Here is a 22,621-nt window from a genome sequence, read left to right as displayed (position 1 = left end):
ATTAAATGACCATTAATACAGTATTTCTCTAACGTGGAGCCGCATAGGCTAGACAATGACGGAAACTATTGATGCAGTTCAGTAGCTTAGGAATGCAGAGGAGGAGGACTGAACTGATAGCTGGAACTATAACATACTCTTGGCAGACTCAGAGGCAGAGCCAAGCTGCACCGGGCACTGCGAGGCAGGAAGTAAGTGAAGGGTCGAGGATACAGGTGGGGGCTGTATCGCTCCTTAGCGAGGCTTTCAGGAGACAGGAGCTGAATCTGATGTCCGGGCCCTTTTGAGGCCTGGAAACGGGGACTTTACAATGGAATAACGTGCACACTGAGAAACGTGGCAACATACTTTACATAGGCCTGATATTCGTAGTATTCACGAGGACTGGAAACTAGCATACTAAAGGTGGACACAACTGTAATTGCGTCATTAATCAGACATGGGGAATAACATATGCATATTGGTCATGCACACATAACATATGATGGATGAGGCGTAGGGACACAGAACATGGCAAAATTTACTTTTCCACAGTGCTCCAGTTGTTTAAAAAACTAAAGTAAAAGATGGGCAGATGATAGATTTGGAGCAACTGCTTTAATGATTGTTGGAGAATGTTTGCAGAAGACTGCCACTACATATGTCTATTCATATGGCTGGCTACAGGAAGATAGTTTTGGAAATCTAACACATGATAACCCTTGAAACCTCTGTTCATGAGTAAATATTTGATTTGTGGATCAGTGGATATATCCAATCATGCATAGATGTCTCAATAATTATCCATGATTCGTAATAAAGAAACAATCAGGATGGTGCTGTACCATAAAATCTGAAATTTCAGCATGTCATTTAATTGCAGGACATGTTTGATATTCAGACCATGCAAATGGTTCCTGAGTTTGGAGGAAATGGTAAGTACCATGCAGACGGAGGAACAGTATTGGAAGGAAAATCCTTAATGAAGGAAGCCGCAAGACTAGCCCTCAGCACACATGACACTCAGAGCCCAACACATGATTGGTTGGCCATCATCAATAAGCACCTTATGGCTCAATGCCTGTAGCTGATGGTCTATGCTGCATGACCAGTAGTGTGTCTACTGGCAGTTTCAAGTACTGTGTGTATAAAATCAGTGAGGCAAGCCAATGCTGCTGGTAGCCCCTGCATGCCCAGGTAGTCCTTTGAAATGTGAAAGCAGCAGGTCACCTAGCCACAGCAGCGAGATTGCTGCCCATGGTGGGGTGAAATAAAACAACATACAGTTTAAACAGTTGCAAGAGACATACATTAAAAAGGTTACATTTTGGTTCCTTTGTTTTGGGGAAATGTGATGTACAACAGAAAAAACAGACAAGTGTGGTACAGAGTTCCCAAATGCAAGTTGGGCCTTGGGATCACTGATGATTCTTAGGAGCTAAATAATTAAACATGCACTAAACAGAAAATTAAAACAGAGTGTATAGTATCAGCCACAGAGGTGAGTACACAAGAGTTGCAATGGGAGGTCCAAAATATTCCACATACTAGTGTAGACAATGTTTCAGTATGGACATTGGTAAGATTTTGTCAAGACCACAGCCGGGTTCACATTTGTCTTATTTTTTTTTTTAAGTGGATGGTTCAACAGAACAGGGGGATCATTCATTACCTTGGGGTATAGTGACTGCTACCGGAGACTAAGTGATTGATGCAAGAGTACATTTTTGAGAACATCTCAAGGAGGACTAGTGGAGGTGGGCAACAGATGAAGTGGTGCTGAAGTTGGGAAATACACCATTACCCTAGTACACTTATTTGTAAGATTGCACTGCCCCTTATTTTTTTCGGCTGGGAATATGACTTCTGAAGCTCTATAGACATTCATCTGTAGGTGCAATATTGGGAAAAAGAATGGGAGAGAGAGGCTGACTCTCTCTGAAAGGAGTTTAAGCAAACCAATTTCCTGTTGTACAGTGAATCAGATCACCCATGACCCCACAAAACATCAATGCTGACAGAAGAAAATACACTCCCCACAAAACAAAAATCTTTCCTTAAATACTTTTTAGGGGCCTATTATGATGTCGTTAGGAAACTGTTCTTTACGAATCGGCCTCTGACATGTTTCCAAAGTATTCGGGTCCTGCGAGACCGGACAACCAATTACAATCCTTCCCAAGACGCTCGGTCGAACTCGTACTTACTTTAATTGGAGTTTGTGTACTGAACGAGAACACAGGCTCCCATTATAAAAAAAGGGTGGTTGGGGAAAACCTTGCACCCTGTGGCAGGCAGCCCATGGTGCCTGCCACATTGTGCATGGTTGGGAAGAGAAGCACCTTGGGTGCCCCCACGTGCCACATTCATATACCTCTGGGTGGAGGGGGTCCGCAATGGGCCCCCAAAGACAGATTCTAACAGCCATTTCATGTCAGGCTGACCGAATCTGAACGGCTGTCTGAACAAGTAATCGTAATCGTCCGTCCGGAAACCGAGTCCATAGAGCTGTACAAATCGGCTCTGAAAGACTCAGGCTGACTGAATGCCTTTCAGAAACAATACGGACTGCTCGAATGGTTCACGGGCATCGTAATCGGTCGTTGGGAAATGAGTACGATTTGATCAGAAACAAGGGTTCCGAATCAGATTCTGCAAAACTGAATCCCATTCGGAGCCTTTCCAAACGACATCGTAATCGGCCTCTAAGTGTTTAGCTACTTATAAATGACTTGTCCTCTTAGGAAGGCGAGTGAGATTTGTTGTATCTCAGTTATTAACGTTTTAGCGCAATAGAAGTTCAGATAACATAGAATAACTCACTTGTATGTCTCTCGTGTTTCTTTCAGCTCATTCTCTCTCCTCTTTAGGAGGAGGGGGTTGTTTATTTCTGAAGAGGCCAGGGTAGCTGCTCATAAAAGAAAATATTGATGTTTAATAAAGGATTTAATAGAAGTAATAGAAAATATCACTTAAAAGTTACATGAAATGGAATTAGATTTCTAGCAAACTGCGAGAAAGGTGAATTGATACAAGTTAGGTTTTTCTCAGGCAGATATGGTTAGTATTAAAAAAAACATTTGAATTATCCAAGGCCCATATGTGGTACATTTCCCTTCAATAAGGTGCCCATGCTTAGTTTTGCTACGAAGATAGCAGAAAGCTGGGAACTGAAATATACTTTTGACTCTAAAAATGTGTACCTCCTACTCTTCCTCCATACCCAACTCTTCGACCTCCCATTCAAAACCAACATATTAGGCAGGCCTAGCAATCTCCAGATTTGCAAACTTTAAAAAATATTTTCCTGTACTAAAACTGATCCTAGGATGGAGTTGATAAGAACTCTGGTCCTAGCACGGTGGGACTATTGCAGCATCAGCTTTGCTGGACCCACTGAGAAGCCTATTTCTAGCTTAGGGGACTGGGAATTTAGATTCTGCATACATGTCAGCAAACATGAATACATCATCAAGCCCTCCCTGAAAGTTCTTCACTGTCATCTAGTAGAACTCAGGAACAAGTGGTTCTCTACATAGTCCATGACACCAACTGGTGCAAAGGTCCAGGATACCAGCAGAAACTGACCACACACTAATGCTCAGCCACAAACCACTGTCCTGATTTGTTGGGGATCACTGAAGCGCATGACACATGGTGGCACATCTCTAGCAGTGAGAGCTCCTGACTGTGAACACCATCATACCAACCTTGAGATCTGAACCCAACCACTTATGATTCGGAAACATGCACCCAGACAAGAGGAATGTTACGATGAAGGTCTGGCACTTGCACTTCCTATCTGATTGGATGCTAACCTCCCATTTTTACTTTATAAAACTGTACATTTTCCTGTAGCCTACAGACGTCAGTGATTGACAAAATATAGTTCTTTTGAAAAGTCAGTGAAACTCACAAGGGGCTTCTTTTTGGATTAACAATATGAAGCTGGTGCAAATGAGCTGTGATGCAAGAGCCGACCCATTCTCTGGGCAAACAAGAAAACTAAAGTAAGCATTGACATGTTTTATCAAGCTCTTTTCAGATGGCAGCAGCATATGCACATTAATAACATTTACTTTTTTCATATGTTTTTGCCCTTTGTGAGAGCATCTCACTGGCTGCCCGTGGTAGCATAATGTTCTTCTAACAATGCTTACTTTATAGTTTCCATGGCACAGTTACTACTTGTTGATGACATAATGTATGTTTCACTGCCTTAGTTTTATCTACTGTGGTCCAGACTGATCTGCACCAGTTGTTTACCACATGGATTTGCTATTCACTTAACAAAACTGGTGTCACAATGCTGGTCCCACTTACCATGAGCAGGAGGGAGGTCCTGTTTCAAGGCAGGATAAATCCTAGATATGAGTTCACATTCATCCCTTCCCTTCAACCCTTACCCACCTCAGAACAGTAGTGGGGTCAAGATTATTACTGCCTGGCTCCTGATTCAATCACTGCTTAGTTGCAGACGATACCAACCAATCTGCAACCACACAAAACTTGCAGAAGGACCTGGATCAATGCTTTTACAGTTTCTATAGTGAATGATGTAATGCCTTCCCAATTCTTGATCCTACGGAGGACTTCTAAGGTCAGCATCAGTTTTCAATATTCCCAGCTGAGTCACAAGAACAGCCTGACCTTCATCAGACACCACTAATATTTCCTATACAAAATATAGATCTTTGAGTAAACATTTTTAGCATGGTTTTAAAAGGATATGTCATAATTTCAACTTCACTGGCTCTTCCATCAATCTTTCTGCCCTTCACTTCTATTTCCTTTTGCTTCAGACACTCATTTATGCCCCTTAACATTTATTTATGAAAAATGAAAACTCCATTGTAAATTTTTTTTATATGGAAATGTTAGGATGCATTTTCCACTGCATTTTAATGACTATGCAAGATCATGTGGTCTTCATGGAAAAAGTCCTAATCTCAGCTTCAAGTAACCACATAATGACAAGCTGCAGATTATCCTAACATGCCCACATGTGCTTGTAGAATTCCCTACTACAATAATCATCCAAAAACCTCACAAATAAATGTTCTGTGTATCACAGGCAGCCTTCTAGCAGCCAGTGCTGTTCCTTTGCTCCGAGAAAAAGACAAAGGCTCTCAAAAGACTCCTCAAATGAGAATAAACACAGACTAAGCCTCCCCAAAAAGGCAAAGCACATGATTCTTCATGGCCTTTACATTAGCACATGATGCATAATAACAATTTGGGGCTTTTCCTTCGAGTTAAAGTTTTTTCTTGATATTCAAGGAAAAAAGAACAATGTATACTATATGATGAGTTTGAAATATTATGTAGTGTAGTGTAGTTCTTATATTCCCAATAGGCTCTGCGCATTGGAATAATATAAACAGAAGTGTAGACGTAGGACTGAGGTCGACTAGGTCTCTACTGACTATATTAGACTTAAGGTTTTCCAGCTAGCTCAGAGGTCACTAGAAACTTTCTCGAATAAACGAGGAGGAGTTTAACCTCCCTGGATAGACAAGAAGGGATTAGCTTCTGACAACCATAAAACATGACAACTTTGCTCCCTCAGAATAAGAGTGTATCTCTAGAGTCGTGTGAAAACAATAGACAGCTATTTCACTCAGTCAAGTGTGCATACTTAGTTTCACCAGAGTGCAGAGAAAAGAGAGACAGGCGTTTTCAATAAAAGGTGTTATTTATTGATCAGTCTTCTTTCTCATGCAAGAGAAATGAATTGCCACAATTGCAATACTCATAGTAAAGTAAAGTGCGTACAGTAAAAGGAGTATTATGACATAATACTGTAAAAGCATTGATATGGTTTCTTAGCCATATGATACTTTAAAAAAGATAAAATATATACATACATATATACATTGACTAACGTACTCAACTGGTGCTTCTAAATACGCCTACCCCGGTGTACCTGACCTAAGCCTAATACGTGGGAAGGAGTAAGTAAGTAGCAGTTTAAGTTAAGTTTTTTTTGCCAAGAATCTGACTCAAGAATTCTCTTTACGGGTTTAGTCAGCTCCGTACCTGGGTAATAGAAAGCAGGAGGTCTTGTATCTGTCTTTCAGGACTCGATATCCCAGTAACCCGCGAGGGTATCTGGAAACACCGGAGCTGGATTTCTCGGCAGGAGAAAAGACAGCGTCTCTCTCAGTGCGTCAAAAGGGAGGGGCGGCGTCCGTGGGCTCTCGCATCAGCTGGGCTCTCGGGCAAGTAGATAGCCGCTCTGCTCCAAACCACTGTGTGTTTGCTTAAGGCAATGTTGGTATATTTACACCTGAAAGGTGCCGGGTTCGACGTAAGGTTGGACATAAGGCGTCAATAAAGATGTCACTAAGAACTGGCCGTTCTTACAGTGCTCACAGGAGTTCTAGGACGAAATCAAAACAAAAGCAATTGGGTTTTCCCAGGTTGCTGGAGGTTTGGTTTGTTTAGAGAACTCATTGTGCTTTCTAGGAGTCCGGGGAAGTAGCCTTGCTTAATGTGACTGCATGGGCTACGACTAAATATGGATATGATTCTTATGCCTTTATAGGGACATTATTTATTATAACCGTACAAGGGCATAAAATAGAAATATCGAATTAGGTTCCTAGATAAAAATACAACAGTAGTACAATATTGGGCTCTGGTTAAAGCCTAACCAACCATTTTGCATTAGCTATGGATACCTAATCCACTATTGACTCATGAGGCAGGATCAATAGCTTTAGAAATCTACAACTCTCAGAACTCTAGAAATCTACAAATTATCATTCATATGCAAGTGATGTCATACATAGCTTATGGTACCATATTGATGAATGCAAATAACTTGTCATAGAGGTAAACGTTCAGTCACAGCTTATTTAAACATTTTATTTATGTGGTATGCATTAGCCTAAACTATCTTTGTTTGCACAACGAGGCAATACATTTTAGTTTAAACTCAATGAGGTATGACACGTTAATACTAATGCGAAATTCAATACGTGGAGTGATTTCAGAAGGAAAACTAGAAAAGGAATATTAACTCATGGAATAAAACATAGATTTCCTTGCCACAGATTCATTTGTGAATGTTATTGCATGAAAAAAAATATTTCTTCACAAAAGAAGATCACAACTTACGTACAGTTAATACCTAAAATTAATACATTGAACAGTTAATACTATATTCTAGCTACTTAACATAAAACTCCAAAATGCATACTTTCTGTAATTCTGATTTGAGGTTGACGTTTATTATCATTACTTTTATATTTTTATTTTTTGTGGGGAAAATACGTAAAGTTTTAGAAAGCTTGAAATTGCAGCTATACGATGTGCATTAGTTTAACCTTCAAAACACCTGCTCATTTATTTGCCACTCACAGGAGCACTCAGCACTTTATCTGCCAAGGACTCCAGGACTGCATGTTCCATAACGCCCGAGGTAGGATCCGCCAACGCTACTGGGACCGCACCAGGCGGCGCTTTTAAGTGCGACCAGGCTCCCGTAGTGCGGGAGCTCCTGCTCATTTGTTTGCCACCCACAGCAGCACTCAGCACTTTATCCGCCAAGGACTCCAGGACTTCAGGGTCCATATAGCCCTGTGGCAGGAGCCGCCAACGCTACTGGGACTGCGGCAGGCGGCGCTTTTAAGTGCGACCAGGCTCCCGCAGTGCGAGAGCCCTTGCTCATTTGTTTGCCACCCACAGCAGCACTCAGCACTTTATCCGCCAAGGACTCCAGGGTCCATATCGCCCCGCATCCGGAGCCACCAGCGCTACTGGGACCGTGCCAGGTGGCCCTTTTAAGCACGACCGGGCTCCCGCAGCATGGGACGCACGCGGGCGTGCCTGGGCCGTGCCCAGGTGAAACCCGGGTCCGCCCTTGGCCTAATGTAACCACTAGGGGTCAGAAGGTCAAAATAAGTCAAGTCACTAGCCATGAACCACCATCTAAGTAGAGGAAAGGTTGGGGTCCACAGAAACAAAAACAACATTTGCCATAGGCAATGAGACGTAAAACTAAAACCACTAAAGAGATTGGAGTCAGGGGCCTAACATAATGTCAACGTCCACTGCTACAAATTGGCTATCTTCGTAATTGTATGAGGAGGATTTTTGGAAAAGGTTAGAGACAATGGTATCAGTTTTGTTGGATTCATTGTAACAGAAATTATCCCAAATTGAAGTTAGACTCACCTAGCTGGAAGGGCTGGTCATTAGCATTCCTCCAGCCCACTAGGATATATTCCCATGTAGAGGCACTGATACACTGCCTAATAGGGTGATGGGAAAAGTGGCTAGTCAACCTGTAAGCAATTCGTAAAATGGACAAGTACACTGTCCTAGTACATATACCAGAATAGTTAAAGACTCAGTACGGACTGGCCCACCATATCAAAGAGTAGCACCCCCTTCATTAGATCATCCAGGGCTCGTGCATTATTTAGAGGACCCAAACTCTACCTGTACACAGGTTGTAAAACCCTTAAATGAGCCTTCAACTGTCATGGGGAGTACTACATTAGGGGACAGGGTGAGAGCCACAAACACACAGAATCTTGGGAGATTTAATCAGGGAGACTTCACCAACACAAATCTGAATTTGTATCTACCGCCAGAAGCAACTCCTTACACAGTCGTGCTGGCAAATGTCCCCTCTTTACGCCCAATGTATCTGAACACTGGGAAACATTGCGGAATAAGTTGTTGCACTTATTGAACACCAGGACTGGTATAACCAACACGCTTTTTTAGGAATTTAAAATGGCACGAAGAATAGGCTGGGTTGGTAAAACCACTAAATCATTAGCTGGTGATTAGGTGGTTTTAACCTTTAGATCCCCAAGTCTGGTGCAGTTTATCCTCAATAGGGCTGGTAATTTGTCTATTATGGCGCAGAGCATAACTATTCTACCATTGGGGTATTTTTATCAACCTCCTAGAGACCCATGGAATAATCCTGGGGGGGCGGTGTTTCCAGGGAACAGGCAGCTTAGATGTGCAGTCCAACTCAGCAATCGTTATGAAATTTCAATTCAATAGAAGATATAGACTGACTGACTCATCCAAGAGTCCCTTCTTCAACTTATAAGTCTGACCTAAATGGACACTGAGGTGATAAAGCGCACAAATACAAAACTACCCCCGACATGGCCCATACAGTTATATATATCCATTTGTCACACCCAGTTTGTCACTGAGCAGGGGGAAGTGGGTATGGGCACCATTAAGCCGATTCTGGTGTGCCTCCTGATTCTATTGAACACACAAACCTAGACCAGGTTTCTCTTCATAGTGAGGATTATTATCTAGTAAAGCAGTATTAACTAGTCCCCTAGGTAACAGGGACAATGTTTTCTGTAACCTTGTTTCCTGGAACATTGCAGGATTACGCTCAAAGTTGACCAATCCTATTTGGTGCAACTTTTTATTAAATTATGACATATTAGGTTTCCAGGAAACATGGGCTAAGGAAATGATCCACATTAATGGCTTTCAAACATTTCATACCCCGGCCGTTGAGGGGTTAAGTGGAAGGGCAAAGGGAGTGCTTTGTACCTATATATCCAACAGGCTGAAAATAAAAAAGAGTTGTACATAGAGAAAACATAGTACCAATTGATCAAAATCCATGTAGATAGAAAACATTGCACCGCAGTGACACATTTTTACCATAATATTCCCCCCGTTAGAAGTGGGGTTTGTAGTAAATAAATTGGGCAATGATTTGAAATCTTTATGCAGCGACAATGCCAAAGATATGCTGTTCATTTTGGGAAAGGATTTTAACTGTGCTTTGTGCCCAAATGTTGATGGTAAATTATGTGGTTTTACAAATGAAGAAGGGATCAGCAATTCCCACTTTCGACATTCTATACTGGGGGAGTTGTATAACAAAATGGTTTTTGGCCTTGATTTGGGTTTTGCAAATGAGCTATGTGCTACACCTGTCCCATGAGCCACACCTTTATTGGCAGAGGTTTATGCACTACAGTAGATTATATATTACAGTCAAATAGCCATGCGTGCAGTCTTCGTTCTTTTCCTATTGATGACAACTCATTGAGCGATCATTTTCCATTGTGTCTTTCTGTATTATTGCCGATAAGTAAGTCTGATAGACGTGACAAAGTTGACCAGGCTTAAGCAAATATTATAATTGATAAGACAAATGGTTATACTCTGTGCTAACCAATGGTGGATCCTTTAGTGATTACCAAACAAGTGGAAGCTAAATGCAAACCGGCTTTTGAGACTTGCCTGAGTGAAACAGCTGCCCCAGACAGCATCTTATCCTCCTTTCAATCAATATCAGGTGTTATAAGGGAGCCATTATTTGTTCAGAACCGAAAAAAAGGAGAACCTCAGGGATGGTTCAATTCGAACTGTACGCGAGCTTATACCAACTTAAAATATGAACTACATAAGATCCCAAGAAATTCAAATGATGTGAGGCAGGCAAGAGGGGAGTATAGGTTAGCACTCAAGGAAAGAAAAATTGCCCTGAGAAATGAAGCATGGGAGTCTTTGCACAAGGCCTCTCTAATGGGAGATAGCTCGGCCTTCTGGAAAGCTGTAAAAGCACCTGTCCTGACTACCGGAGGTGGTCCGACAATTGAAATTGCTATAACTTAGGACCAATGGATCGGGTACTTTTCAAGGGTATATACGGTGAGGGTAACTTTGATGCCCAAGTCAATACCAATCAGGGGGAAATGTCCCTGGATTCTTTGACCCAATATTCCGATCTCCAGTTTATGCTGGGGGAAGTGAATCGGGCTATCTCTGCAAGTCTGGGCGGTAAGGCTCCTGGGCCAGACAGGGTCCCTGTAGACTTGTTCAAGTCAAAAATGACTTTATGGGGGCCAAATATCACCCAGGTAATTACTGCTAGCTGTTTTGCCCCTTTTATGACAACTTGGGTTGAATCTATTATTGCGCCAATCTTCAAACAGGGAACCGTCAAGATCCTGGATGCAATAGGCCCATTTGAATATTGGATTCTCAGACTAAAATAGTTGGTCTAATAATTTTAGAATGTTTACACACATGGGCAGAGGACAACAAAGTCCTCTCTGATATTCAATTTGCTTTCGTGAAGGCCTAGGGATGATTGAACAGAGTTTAAACTTAGCTATTTTTGTTGGGAAGTATACTTGGGTGGAGAAGGGTAGGCCTTTTTTAGCTTTTGTGGATCTCACTGCAGCCTTCGATTCTGAGAGGCATGGCATGGCAAGCCCTGGGAAATCCTTGAGGATATCGGGTGGATACTCAGATTATCCACTTTCTTATATAGTGATGCTAAGGCGTAAGTCCGATTTAGCCTGAGCGGTAATAGGTCTGCCCCATTCCCAATAAGGAGGGGTTGGGCAAGGATGTATCCTAGCCCCCTTTCTTTTTTAACCTCTATATTAATGTCCTGAGAGAGGCGTTGCTTAAAGATAGTCAAGATTTCCCCCAAATTGCTGGACATCCAATATCTGCCCTCCGTTATGAGGAAGACGCAGACCTAATATCACGCACGCAAGTCGGTCTGCAGAGGGTTTTAGATAGTTTTTCAAATTTTATGAGTAATCTTGGTCTCAGGGTGAACATCTCAAAGACCTTTATAATGAGGTGTGGCCGTGGTAGCCAGAGATCAAATTATTCATGGGTCTAAGCCCTATTAGCAAAACAACTAGCGTTCTTAAGGACTACAACCGCACTTGTTAATTTTTCAAGAAAACTGGGCAGGAGACCGCCAGTAGAGCTTATTCAGATTTTCAAAGCTAAATGTATCTCCACAGCTATGTATGGGGCAGACATGTTGGGTTTTGCTGATACGCACCCATTACAAAGGGTGGAAAATTCCTTCTTAAGATACATTCTGATCGTTCCCGAGTAGCACACCTTTGTATGTTTGTCATACTGAGTTGGGCTTACCATACATCTCCGATCTGATAAAAATGGAGCCTATTCTTTTATTGCATAGGATCTGGACAAAACAGAAACACAGTTACATCGGGGATATTTTAATAAACAGTAAAAATTGAAAGGGGTCCTAAAGATCCCCTGGATAAGATACGTCCGAAATTTTATGCGTGACCTAGGTCACATAGAAAATTTTAGTGACCGAGTACCATGCAGATAGTCACAACAAAGGTCCTAAATAAGGAGGGCAAACTGTTATTGGACACATTAAGAACGTCCACAGAGATTATAAAGCCTAATGTCCAGCATAACCAGTTAATTTTAACTACTTTCAGTATACAACCATACTTAACAATTGTACTTGGTGGCCATAACAGGTTCTTATTGACTAGATTTAGGTTTGGGATCTTCCACAGACTTGTAAGTTTTCCAAAAATGAATGAATGGGCCCGAGAAATGCAACTGTGTCCTTGTGATAATCACTCAGATCAATCCACTATACATGTTGTCCTTTTCTGTAGGTTTTATAGTGAATTAAGGAAAGTTTGGATTTTTCCAATTTTAAAACCTTTGGGGATTAGACAATGTCGCCCGGCGTTTATTGTATTACAGCTTTTGGATAATGTACATAGAGTGTGGAGGATGGGAATGTTTCTAAAGAAATTATTTAGTCATAGGAAATGCATTGTAATCTAAGTATCTAGGTCATAAAGATGCAATGGCATATCATTATTAACTCAGAATTTTATTATGATTTTTTATAGATTCCACATTGATTTGCTTATAGAACATGTGTTTTTCAGATTTACATCTGTTCATGTACCTGTCAATATCCAATTTCAAACCCGGGGACACCTATGTAATATCTCATCATAGTTTGATTATAGTCTCAGTAGGTACAGTTCACATATGTACTCCCTATTTAATAATCCATAGCATTTTCACGTGTGCCATGATTTGATGCTAGTAATTAAGTGGTACATTTTCTGGGTTTTTATATTTCGGTTGTGTTTTTGGCTTTAAAGTGGGTAGGAATGGAGTCCTTTTTGATTAGATGAGACATGACCTTTTTTCAGCTTTATTTTGCTTGAAAGCAAGAAATATTTGCCACGTTCTGCTCTGCTTGAATAAGAAATTTTTAAGGAGTTCAAGAATTGGGTTACAAAATAGTAAATGCATCTTTTCTGCTTGGGTTTCATAAAACTCTAAATCTTGTATTGGAGTATGTCCCAAGATTTCACTGCCATGCAGTATAGCTGGCCCAATTAGGTTGTCATGAAGTTTTAACCATAATTTTACAGTGGTTTTATAATTAAAAAATTTGATTTTTTAGCATAAAATATATGTGTTGTTTCTTGGACGGCTTCCATGGCTTGTGTAAAATTTGATTCAGGTAAAATAACTACCGGGTGTATATACTGTTTTTATATCCCCTGGAACGCATCCTGAAAATAAAATGCTTGTTGCGCACTAATTCTTTTAATACAAATTCTGAAAGATCGATATTTTTGCTATGTTTATTTTTTAGGGACAGCATACTGCAGTACTTTTCCTGGTAGTATGAGCTTTATTGTAAGCCTGTTTCATGTGTGTGAGAGGAAGAAGTTTATTATTTGTCTGGTAGAAGTGATCTTCACACTGACACTTTCTTCTGAGTGATCGTTGTATCATTCATGTCCTTAATCAAAAGAGTGGAGCCTAGACAACAATCCTATTCCACATGTTGACATGTTAAAGGGTTACTTTTCAGGTTATTTACTTTAACACCCTATTTGGTCGGGAAGTCCAACTCCTAGATTGTATCATATACAGTACATCCAATCCCATTTTGAACTACATTAGGGGACAGGGTGAGAGCCACAAACACACAGAATCTTGGGAGATTTAATCAGGGAGACTTCACCAACACAAATCTGAATTTGTATCTACCGCCAGAAGCAACTCCTTACACAGTCGTGCTGGCAAATGTCCCCTCTTTACGCCCAATGTATCTGAACACTGGGAAACATTGCGGAATAAGTTGTTGCACTTATTGAACACCAGGACTGGTATAACCAACACGCTTTTTTAGGAATTTAAAATGGCACGAAGAATAGGCTGGGTTGGTAAAACCACTAAATCATTAGCTGGTGATTAGGTGGTTTTAACCTTTAGATCCCCAAGTCTGGTGCAGTTTATCCTCAATAGGGCTGGTAATTTGTCTATTATGGCGCAGAGCATAACTATTCTACCATTGGGGTATTTTTATCAACCTCCTAGAGACCCATGGAATAATCCTGGGGGGGGGGTGTTTCCAGGGAACAGGCAGCTTAGATGTGCAGTCCAACTCAGCAATCGTTATGAAATTTCAATTCAATAGAAGATATAGACCGACTGACTCATCCAAGAGTCCCTTCTTCAACTTATAAGTCTGACCTAAATGGACACTGAGGTGATAAAGCGCACAAATACAAAACTACCCCCGACATGGCCCATACAGTTATATATATCCATTTGTCACACCCAGTTTGTCACTGAGCGGGGGAAGTGGGTATGGGCACCATTAAGCCGATTCTGGTGTGCCTCCTGATTCTATTGAACACACAAACCTAGACCAGGTTTCTCTTCATAGTGAGGATTATTATCTAGTAAAGCAGTATTAACTAGTCCCCTAGGTAACAGGGACAGTGTTTTCTGTAACCTTGTTTCCTGGAACATTGCAGGATTACGCTCAAAGTTGACCAATCCTATTTGGTGCAACTTTTTATTAAATTATGACATATTAGGTTTCCAGGAAACATGGGCTAAGGAAATGATCCACATTAATGGCTTTCAAACATTTCATACCCCGGCCGTTGAGGGGTTAAGTGGAAGGGCAAAGGGAGTGCTTTGTACCTATATATCCAACAGGCTGAAAATAAAAAAGAGTTGTACATAGAGAAAACATAGTACCAATTGATCAAAATCCATGTAGATAGAAAACATTGCACCGCAGTGACACATTTTTACCATAATATTCCCCCCGTTAGAAGTGGGGTTTGTAGTAAATAAATTGGGCAATGATTTGAAATCTTTATGCAGCGACAATGCCAAAGATATGATGTTCATTTTGGGAAAGGATTTTAACTGTGCTTTGTGCCCAAATGTTGATGGTAAATTATGTGGTTTTACAAATGAAGAAGGGATCAGCAATTCCCACTTTCGACATTCTATACTGGGGGAGTTGTATAACAAAATGGTTTTTGGCCTTGATTTGGGTTTTGCAAATGAGCTATGTGCTACACCTGTCCCATGAGCCACACCTTTATTGGCAGAGGTTTATGCACTACAGTAGATTATATATTACAGTCAAATAGCCATGCGTGCAGTCTTCGTTCTTTTCCTATTGATGACAACTCATTGAGCGATCATTTTCCATTGTGTCTTTCTGTATTATTGCCGATAAGTAAGTCTGATAGACGGGACAAAGTTGACCAGGCTTAAGCAAATATTATAATTGATAAGACAAATGGTTATACTCTGTGCTAACCAATGGTGGATCCTTATTATTAACTCAGAAATTTATTATGATTTTTTATAGATTCCACATTGATTTGCTTATAGAACATGTGTTTTTCAGATTTAACCTTGTGATAATCACTCAGATCAATCCACTATACATGTTGTCCTATTCTGTAGGTTTTATAGTGAATTAAGGAAAGTTTGGATTTTTCCAATTTTAAAACCTTTGGGGATTAGACAATGTCGCCCGGCGTTTATTGTATTACAGCTTTTGGATAATGTACATAGAGTGTGGAGGATGGGAATGTTTCTAAAGAAATTATTTAGTCATAGGAAATGCATGGTAATCTAAGTATCTAGGTCATAAAGATGCAATGGCATATCATTATTAACTCAGAATTTTATTATGATTTTTTATAGATTCCACATTGATTTGCTTATAGAACATGTGTTTTTCAGATTTACATCTGTTCATGTACCTGTCAATATCCAATTTCAAACCCGGGGACACCTATGTAATATCTCATCATAGTTTGATTATAGTCTCAGTAGGTACAGTTCACATATGTACTCCCTATTTAATAATCCATAGCATTTTCACGTGTGCCATGATTTGATGCTAGTAATTAAGTGGTACATTTTCTGGGTTTTTATATTTCGGTTGTGTTTTTGGCTTTAAAGTGGGTAGGAATGGAGTCCTTTTTGATTAGATGAGACATGACCTTTTTTCAGCTTTATTTTGCTTGAAAGCAAGAAATATTTGCCACGTTCTGCTCTGCTTGAATAAGACATTTTTAAGGAGTTCAAGAATTGGGTTACAAAATAGTAAATGCATCTTTTCTGCTTGGGTTTCATAACACTCTAAATCTTGTATTGGAGTATGTCCCAAGATTTCACTGCCATGCAGTATAGCTGGCCCAATTAGGTTGTCATGAAGTTTTAACCATAATTTTACAGTGGTTTTATAATTAAAAAATTTGATTTTTTAGCATAAAATATATGTGTTGTTTCTTGGACGGCTTCCATGGCTTGTGTAAAATTTGATTCAGGTAAAATAACTACCGGGTGTATATACTGTTTTTATATCCCCTGGAACGCATCCTGAAAATAAAATGCTTGTTGCGCACTAATTCTTTTAATACAAATTCTGAAAGATCGATATTTTTGCTATGTTTATTTTTTAGGGACAGCATACTGCAGTACTTTTCTTGGTAGTATGAGCTTTATTGTAAGCCTGTTTCATGTGTGTGAGAGGAAGAAGTTTATTATTTGTCTGGTAGAAGTGATCTTCACACTGACACTTTCTTCTGAGTACTCGTTGTATCATTCATGTCCTTAATCAAAAGAGTGGAGCCTAGACAACAATCCTATTCCACATGTTGACATGTTAAAGGGTTACTTTTCAGGTTATTTACTTTAACACCCTATTTGGTCGGGAAGTCCAACTCCTAGATTGTATCATATACAGTACATCCAATCCCATTTTGAACTACATTAGGGGACAGGGTGAGAGCCACAAACACACAGAATCTTGGGAGATTTAATCAGGGAGACTTCACCAACACAAATCTGAATTTGTATCTACCGCCAGAAGCAACTCCTTACACAGTCGTGCTGGCAAATGTCCCCTCTTTACGCCCAATGTATCTGAACACTGGGAAACATTGGGGAATAAGTTGTTGCACTTATTGAACACCAGGACTGGTATAACCAACACGCTTTTTTAGGAATTTAAAATGGCACGAAGAATAGGCTGGGTTGGTAAAACCACTAAATCATTAGCTGGTGATTAGGTGGTTTTAACCTTTAGATCCCCAAGTCTGGTGCAGTTTATCCTCAATAGGGCTGGTAATTTGTCTATTATGGCGCAGAGCATAACTATTCTACCATTGGGGTATTTTTATCAACCTCCTAGAGACCCATGGAATAATCCTGGGGGGGGGGGGGTGTTTCCAGGGAACAGGCAGCTTAGATGTGCAGTCCAACTCAGCAATCGTTATGAAATTTCAATTCAATAGAAGATATAGACTGACTGACTCATCCAAGAGTCCCTTCTTCAACTTATAAGTCTGACCTAAATGGACACTGAGGTGATAAAGCGCACAAATACAAAACTACCCCCGACATGGCCCATACTTGGTAGTATGAGCTTTATTGTAAGCCAGATTTGGATTTTCCTCCTGTCTGGCAGACTGGTGCTTGGCCTTCCCACAGCGCTGCCTCAGAAAATGGCCACCACAATGGGAACATGACTATAAAGTCCATGCTGTGCAGGAAATGGGGTGCATGACTCCAGGGTGGCACATGCTGTGCTCCCTGTATGCATCCCCATGCAGTGGAGTCACAAGGGGCACTGCAAGGCACCCTTTGTTTCCTCTCCGCCACATTGTTCATGGAGGAGGAAACTCCATTACACCGCTGTTGGAGAGGAAACTCATAATATACTTGGCAGGACTGTGGCGGTCCTGCCAAGAATATTGTGTTTTCCTGACCACCACAACACTGCCAGGGAAGGGTGGGTCCCTGGTGCCTGCGACTGGATGTGGCGGTCCAACTGGCCAAATCTTAATAGGATGGTCAGGAGACCGCCAGACCCCCATGAGTCTGGTGGTCTGTGGACCGCCAGACTCATAATCAGGCCCTATATCAGCAAAGTGTGGTTTAATTGAGGCCTTCAGTTCAGTTTAAAGTTTATTGTGAATGGTCGACTTCCTCTGAGGTGCAGCTAAAACCAAGTAACAGGGCGTGCAAGGTGAAAGAGGGAGGGGTGGTATTAGGGCCTTGGGTAATGGTAGTGCTAGGGGGTATGGGAGGAGCAAGAGGCTCACAGAGGCCAGGAATTTGATGCAGCGCAGGGCTGCTAAAATTGAATTTATTATTAAACCAAATCCTCGGGAGCATTTGACTTTGCACATTTTGCAACATTTTGTTTTACAATGCTTAGACAGTTGCCAGTGTCTTCTACAGAGCTGGACTGTTGACCTTTTTAAACAAATTTACCCACAACTGGTTAAAATTCCATTCTTTGAAAGTTACTTACATTCAACCCTTATGTTTTCCTACAATACCTTTTAAAATTAGGATGGTTATTGATTCAGTGAAATGGTGGTCAGCTCTTAAACTCTTACTTTCAGGTCCCCAGATCATTGTTCAAGTAATTGAATTAGGACTGTAAAAGATAAGGCATACTTTAATGTAGCTATCTCTGCTTTGGAAACATCCTAGTGGCAAACTATATACTGGAGGCGTTATACCTCAAGGATAATTATCCTAACACAATTAAGAGGCTCTTTAGTGCCTCAAGGTTGGGGAGTTATTGCTGGGGTGTCATGAACCCTTTTGTGTATGGCACTAAACCTTGATCCCACAGCTGTAGCTGCAAAAGCTTGACTCTTGAAACCAAACTCTATTTTGTCTTGTGCTAACCCAATCATTAAGAGGTGTCTTAGCAGTGTTCATTTTTGCATCTGCATAAAGTCCAAAGAATGCTCCACTACTCCTCAGAAACACAGTGATTAAGAATAATTTGCTACAGTCCAAATCTTAGAGAGTACTCAGACTGTTTCAAGAAGCAGTGTAAGCAAACTTTATAACACAATTAAGCAGCATAGGCTGTGGCATATATTTATTGTTACATGTACTTTTTAAATAGTCTGTTTCCTACTTGATTATTTATAATGAGCTGTTACTTGAGTCATTGTAGAGCTGATAACACTACTGTAATTTTCTTGTAGAAATGGCACCATTAAAATTTTATTTGGTTCTTTTAGTTGCAATTGTATGCCTATTTACTGTAACTATATCTGTTCATGTTGTGAGTGGTTTGACAACAAACAATTGATGTATTTCAGCCCCCCATCAGCATGTCAGATAGACTAAAAATGAAAACGTTTCAGGTTGTCAGCAAAACATCAGGGTTGGGATTTTTTGGGGTACTGTAGTCGAATTCAAGCAGTCTTCTACCTGTCCCTTCAGGGAGCTCTACTGTGATGTACCCCTCGATCCAGCGGTAGCATGGAAAGTAGTAGATCTTTCCTGTAGGAGATTCCACAGTGACTTGGTTGCATAGCCAGCTGTCTTCAGGGAAGAAGGAAAAGGGTTCCTTATGAAGGCGGATATGTGTAATATTCCCCAAGTCCTGTTTTTCACTGATGTGGTACACGTCATTCTGAAAAATAAGAGAAAAATCTGTGTTATTTTACAGTACAGTGTTATATTTAGATGTACCATCCACTTCACTAGGACATATGAATATCAGCAAGAATGACATTGCTCAATTTCCTGAACATGATCATTCAAATATGAACAGATGAAAAAAGACAAGATATTAATTAGCAAAATGAGGACCTAGTTTCCTAGCTCTTGCCTAAAGCATACACTGAAAAAATTACACATTTTGAGGATTACAAGTTACTTAAGCATCGTCTCTACATCAAGTATCATTCGTCTACTTAATCATGGAGGAAATACAAAATAGATCTTAGGTCTGGATTCTTAAGTCACTGTTTTGGCTTCGAATAGCATGCATTTACTTCAGTTGCTAATTTTATGTAATGAGACAATGAGGGTTCAAAGCTCAAACCAAAATATGTTAGCACAGGATCAGTAACAGCCATTAGATAACTGGAAAACAGGGAAAATCAGAAGAGAGAAATTAGCCAAATAAGTCCTAAAGACATGTCTTTGCAGTTTGGACTGGACTGTTCCAATGAGGCACAGGGTCAAGACTGATTTGCAATTAGCTGCGTCTAAACTGGGGTGGAAAAGGGAGCTAAAAAACGATGATGGATTTAACCCAGATCTGTGACTGGGAGTGAGTGTCTGAAAAGTTACAGTGCTCCGTCCATCCTCTCCTTGTGTTTGCTTTGTTTGCCCTGACGTTGGTCCCTTGCTCACTTTGCCACTGGATTTAAGCTAGCCCGGCTGATAAGGGCTGATAGCCCGAAACCGGTCCCAGGAAGCTTGTTTCCCATCTTGGGAAGACATGGCTTGTCAGTTCAGGCTGGACTGTTCCCATGAGGTACAGGGTCAAGACTGATTTTTGATTTGAGTCTGAACTGGGGTGGCTAAAGAACAATGATGGATTCAACCCAGATCTGTGACTGGGGGTGAGTGTCTGAAAAGTTTCAGCGTTTGCTTTGTTTGCCCTAAGTTGGCAGGGTATGCCCAGACGTGGGTCCCTTGCTCACTCTGCCACTGGATTCAAGCTAGCATGGCTGATGAGGGCTGTTAGCCCAAAACCGGTCCCAGGATGCTTGTTTCCGGTCCACGGAAGACATGTCTTGGCAGTTCGGGCTGGACTGTTCCAATGAGCACAGGGTCAAGACTGATTTGCATATAGCTTTGGCTGAACTGGGGTGGCGAAGTGAGCTAAAGAACGATGATGGATTTAACCCAGATCTGTGACTGGGGGTGAGTGTCTGAAAAGTTTCAGTGCTGCATCCATCATCTACTTGTGTTTGCTTTGTTTGCCCTAAGTTGGCAGAGTATGCCCAGATGTTGGTCCCTTGCTCACTTTGCCACTGAATTCAAGCTAGCCTCGCTGATGAGGGCGGTTAGCCCAAAACCGTTCCCAGGAAGCTTGTTTCCGGTCCAGGGAAGACATGGCTTGGCAGTTTAGGCTGGAATGTTCCCATGAGGCACAGGGTCAAGACTGATTTGCATATAGCTGTGTCTGAACTGGAGCGGCGAAGTGAGCTAAAGAACAATGATGGATTTAACCCAGATCTATGACCAGGGCAGGACTGGGAGCCACAACCGGCAGAGTGCTCGGCCGGCCCCCCTCCCTACTCGGGGGAGGGGGGGGTTACTGTTGGGGTTGGAGGTGCCACGGACCTCTTTGCCGCCGGGGCCGGTTTTCGGCCAATTTTGGTACAGGGCAGATTTTGCCATGCTGCGCACCGGGGGATTGCCCGATGCCCGCTATGGCCTGTCTGTGACTGTGGGTGAGTGTCTGAAATGTTTAAGCGCTCTGTCTATCATCTCCTTGTGTTTCCTTTAAGAAGGGAAATAGTCATTCGATTTATGACATTCCTGGATCCATTTCTAAATGAAATAGTCACTAACAGGCATATGCATCAAAGTAAATACCGGGAGCAAAGGGGCAGATTCTAAGAATCTGCCCCTTTGCTCCCGGTATTTTTGCATTTGGGATGCATCATCCCAAATGCAAAAATCGCATTTAAGGAATCCCAAATTGATATTCCTTAAATTCAATGCATGAAAGTCAAAAAAATAGCAAATTCGGTAATAGGAGTAGCAGATTACCATGAAGTTGAACTTCATGGTGATTTGCTAAAACTTTGAAAAAAGCACTTTTGTGCATTTTTCAAAGTTTCATGTTGCGCACACACATGCCCTTAAGGCATGTGTGTGTGCAACATTTGTGCAGAGATCAATTTTAGGGGTGCAACAGGGTGTCATTTTGACACCCTTGCACCCTTGAAATTGCATGAGCAATTTGCGAGTACCTACTGGTACTCGCAAATTGCTCATGCAATTTCCAATTCCAATTCATTCCTATGGGCCTGTAGGCCCATAGGAATGAATGGGACAGCATTCCTTAATTGCGAGTATCAATTAAGGAATAGGCTATGTTGATGCATCTGCCAGTTAATTATTAGACGTATTCATTATTCTTTTCTCAAAAGAGTTATTTGCGTTGGAAGACATGCTTCTTATTAAAAGCCCCAAATTGATAAGAAAGATACATTAAATAAATATTCATTATAATATGCAACTCATACACAAGGATTTTATATGCAATAAAAAAGAAAAGGGAACTAGACACATTTTTTCATTAACTGATTATCGCAGCTGTGAGCAAAATGAGAAAGAAAAATATAAGGAAGGCAAAATAATGTAGCTGGTCCTGTTAAAATCTCCGTTTAAAAATCAGGCATAGCTACTTTTGTGATTTGATCACCTTTGTTTCTTTCCACTGATGATGTGGACCTGTGGATTTGCTCAGTTAACATGTAGGCATATTATGACATGCATCGTTGCCTATAAGCATATGCATGCATCTTGATACCATTAGACTTTACATTACAATCCCAGACAGTCTAATTGAAAATACCATTCTGAATAATTTTAGTTAAATTACTATCAGTATTTGTTTTCTTTCAACTTCTTGTAGCTTTAGTTTCAAAGAAATGTGCAGAGTAACTGAGCCTGTGTGCGTTAATGATGTTTAATCAAATTTCTCGGAAGTTTCTTTGTTTTCTATGTGCAGCAAAAAAGGAAATTGCTTGACGTGTAAAATGTA

The 22,621-nt window shown here is 40.9% G+C and overlaps 1 protein-coding gene across 2 annotated transcripts in view; it reads right to left on the bottom strand.

Moving 5' to 3' along the window:
* LOC144798263 (hydroperoxide isomerase ALOXE3-like) overlaps nt 1–22,621 on the bottom strand; it is a 211,574-nt gene that overhangs the window by 133,599 nt on the left and 55,354 nt on the right. Inside the window, exons 2-3 of one of the 2 annotated variants that reach the window (XM_078669028.1) lie at nt 19,318–19,522; nt 2,803–2,887 (exon numbers count right to left, since the gene is read on the bottom strand). In XM_078669028.1, the coding sequence (XP_078525154.1) occupies nt 2,803–2,887; nt 19,318–19,522 (290 nt within the window). Of the gene's footprint in view, nt 1–2,802; nt 2,891–19,317; nt 19,523–22,621 lie in introns of both variants that reach the window. The other variant, XM_078669027.1, reaches the window with a different exon arrangement.

Source organism: Lissotriton helveticus, chromosome 12, assembly GCF_964261635.1.
Source record: "Lissotriton helveticus chromosome 12, aLisHel1.1, whole genome shotgun sequence".
Lineage (NCBI taxonomy): Eukaryota > Metazoa > Chordata > Amphibia > Caudata > Salamandridae > Lissotriton > Lissotriton helveticus.
Note: the sequence above shows the minus strand (reverse complement) of the source record. Positions and strands in the feature narration are given on the sequence as shown.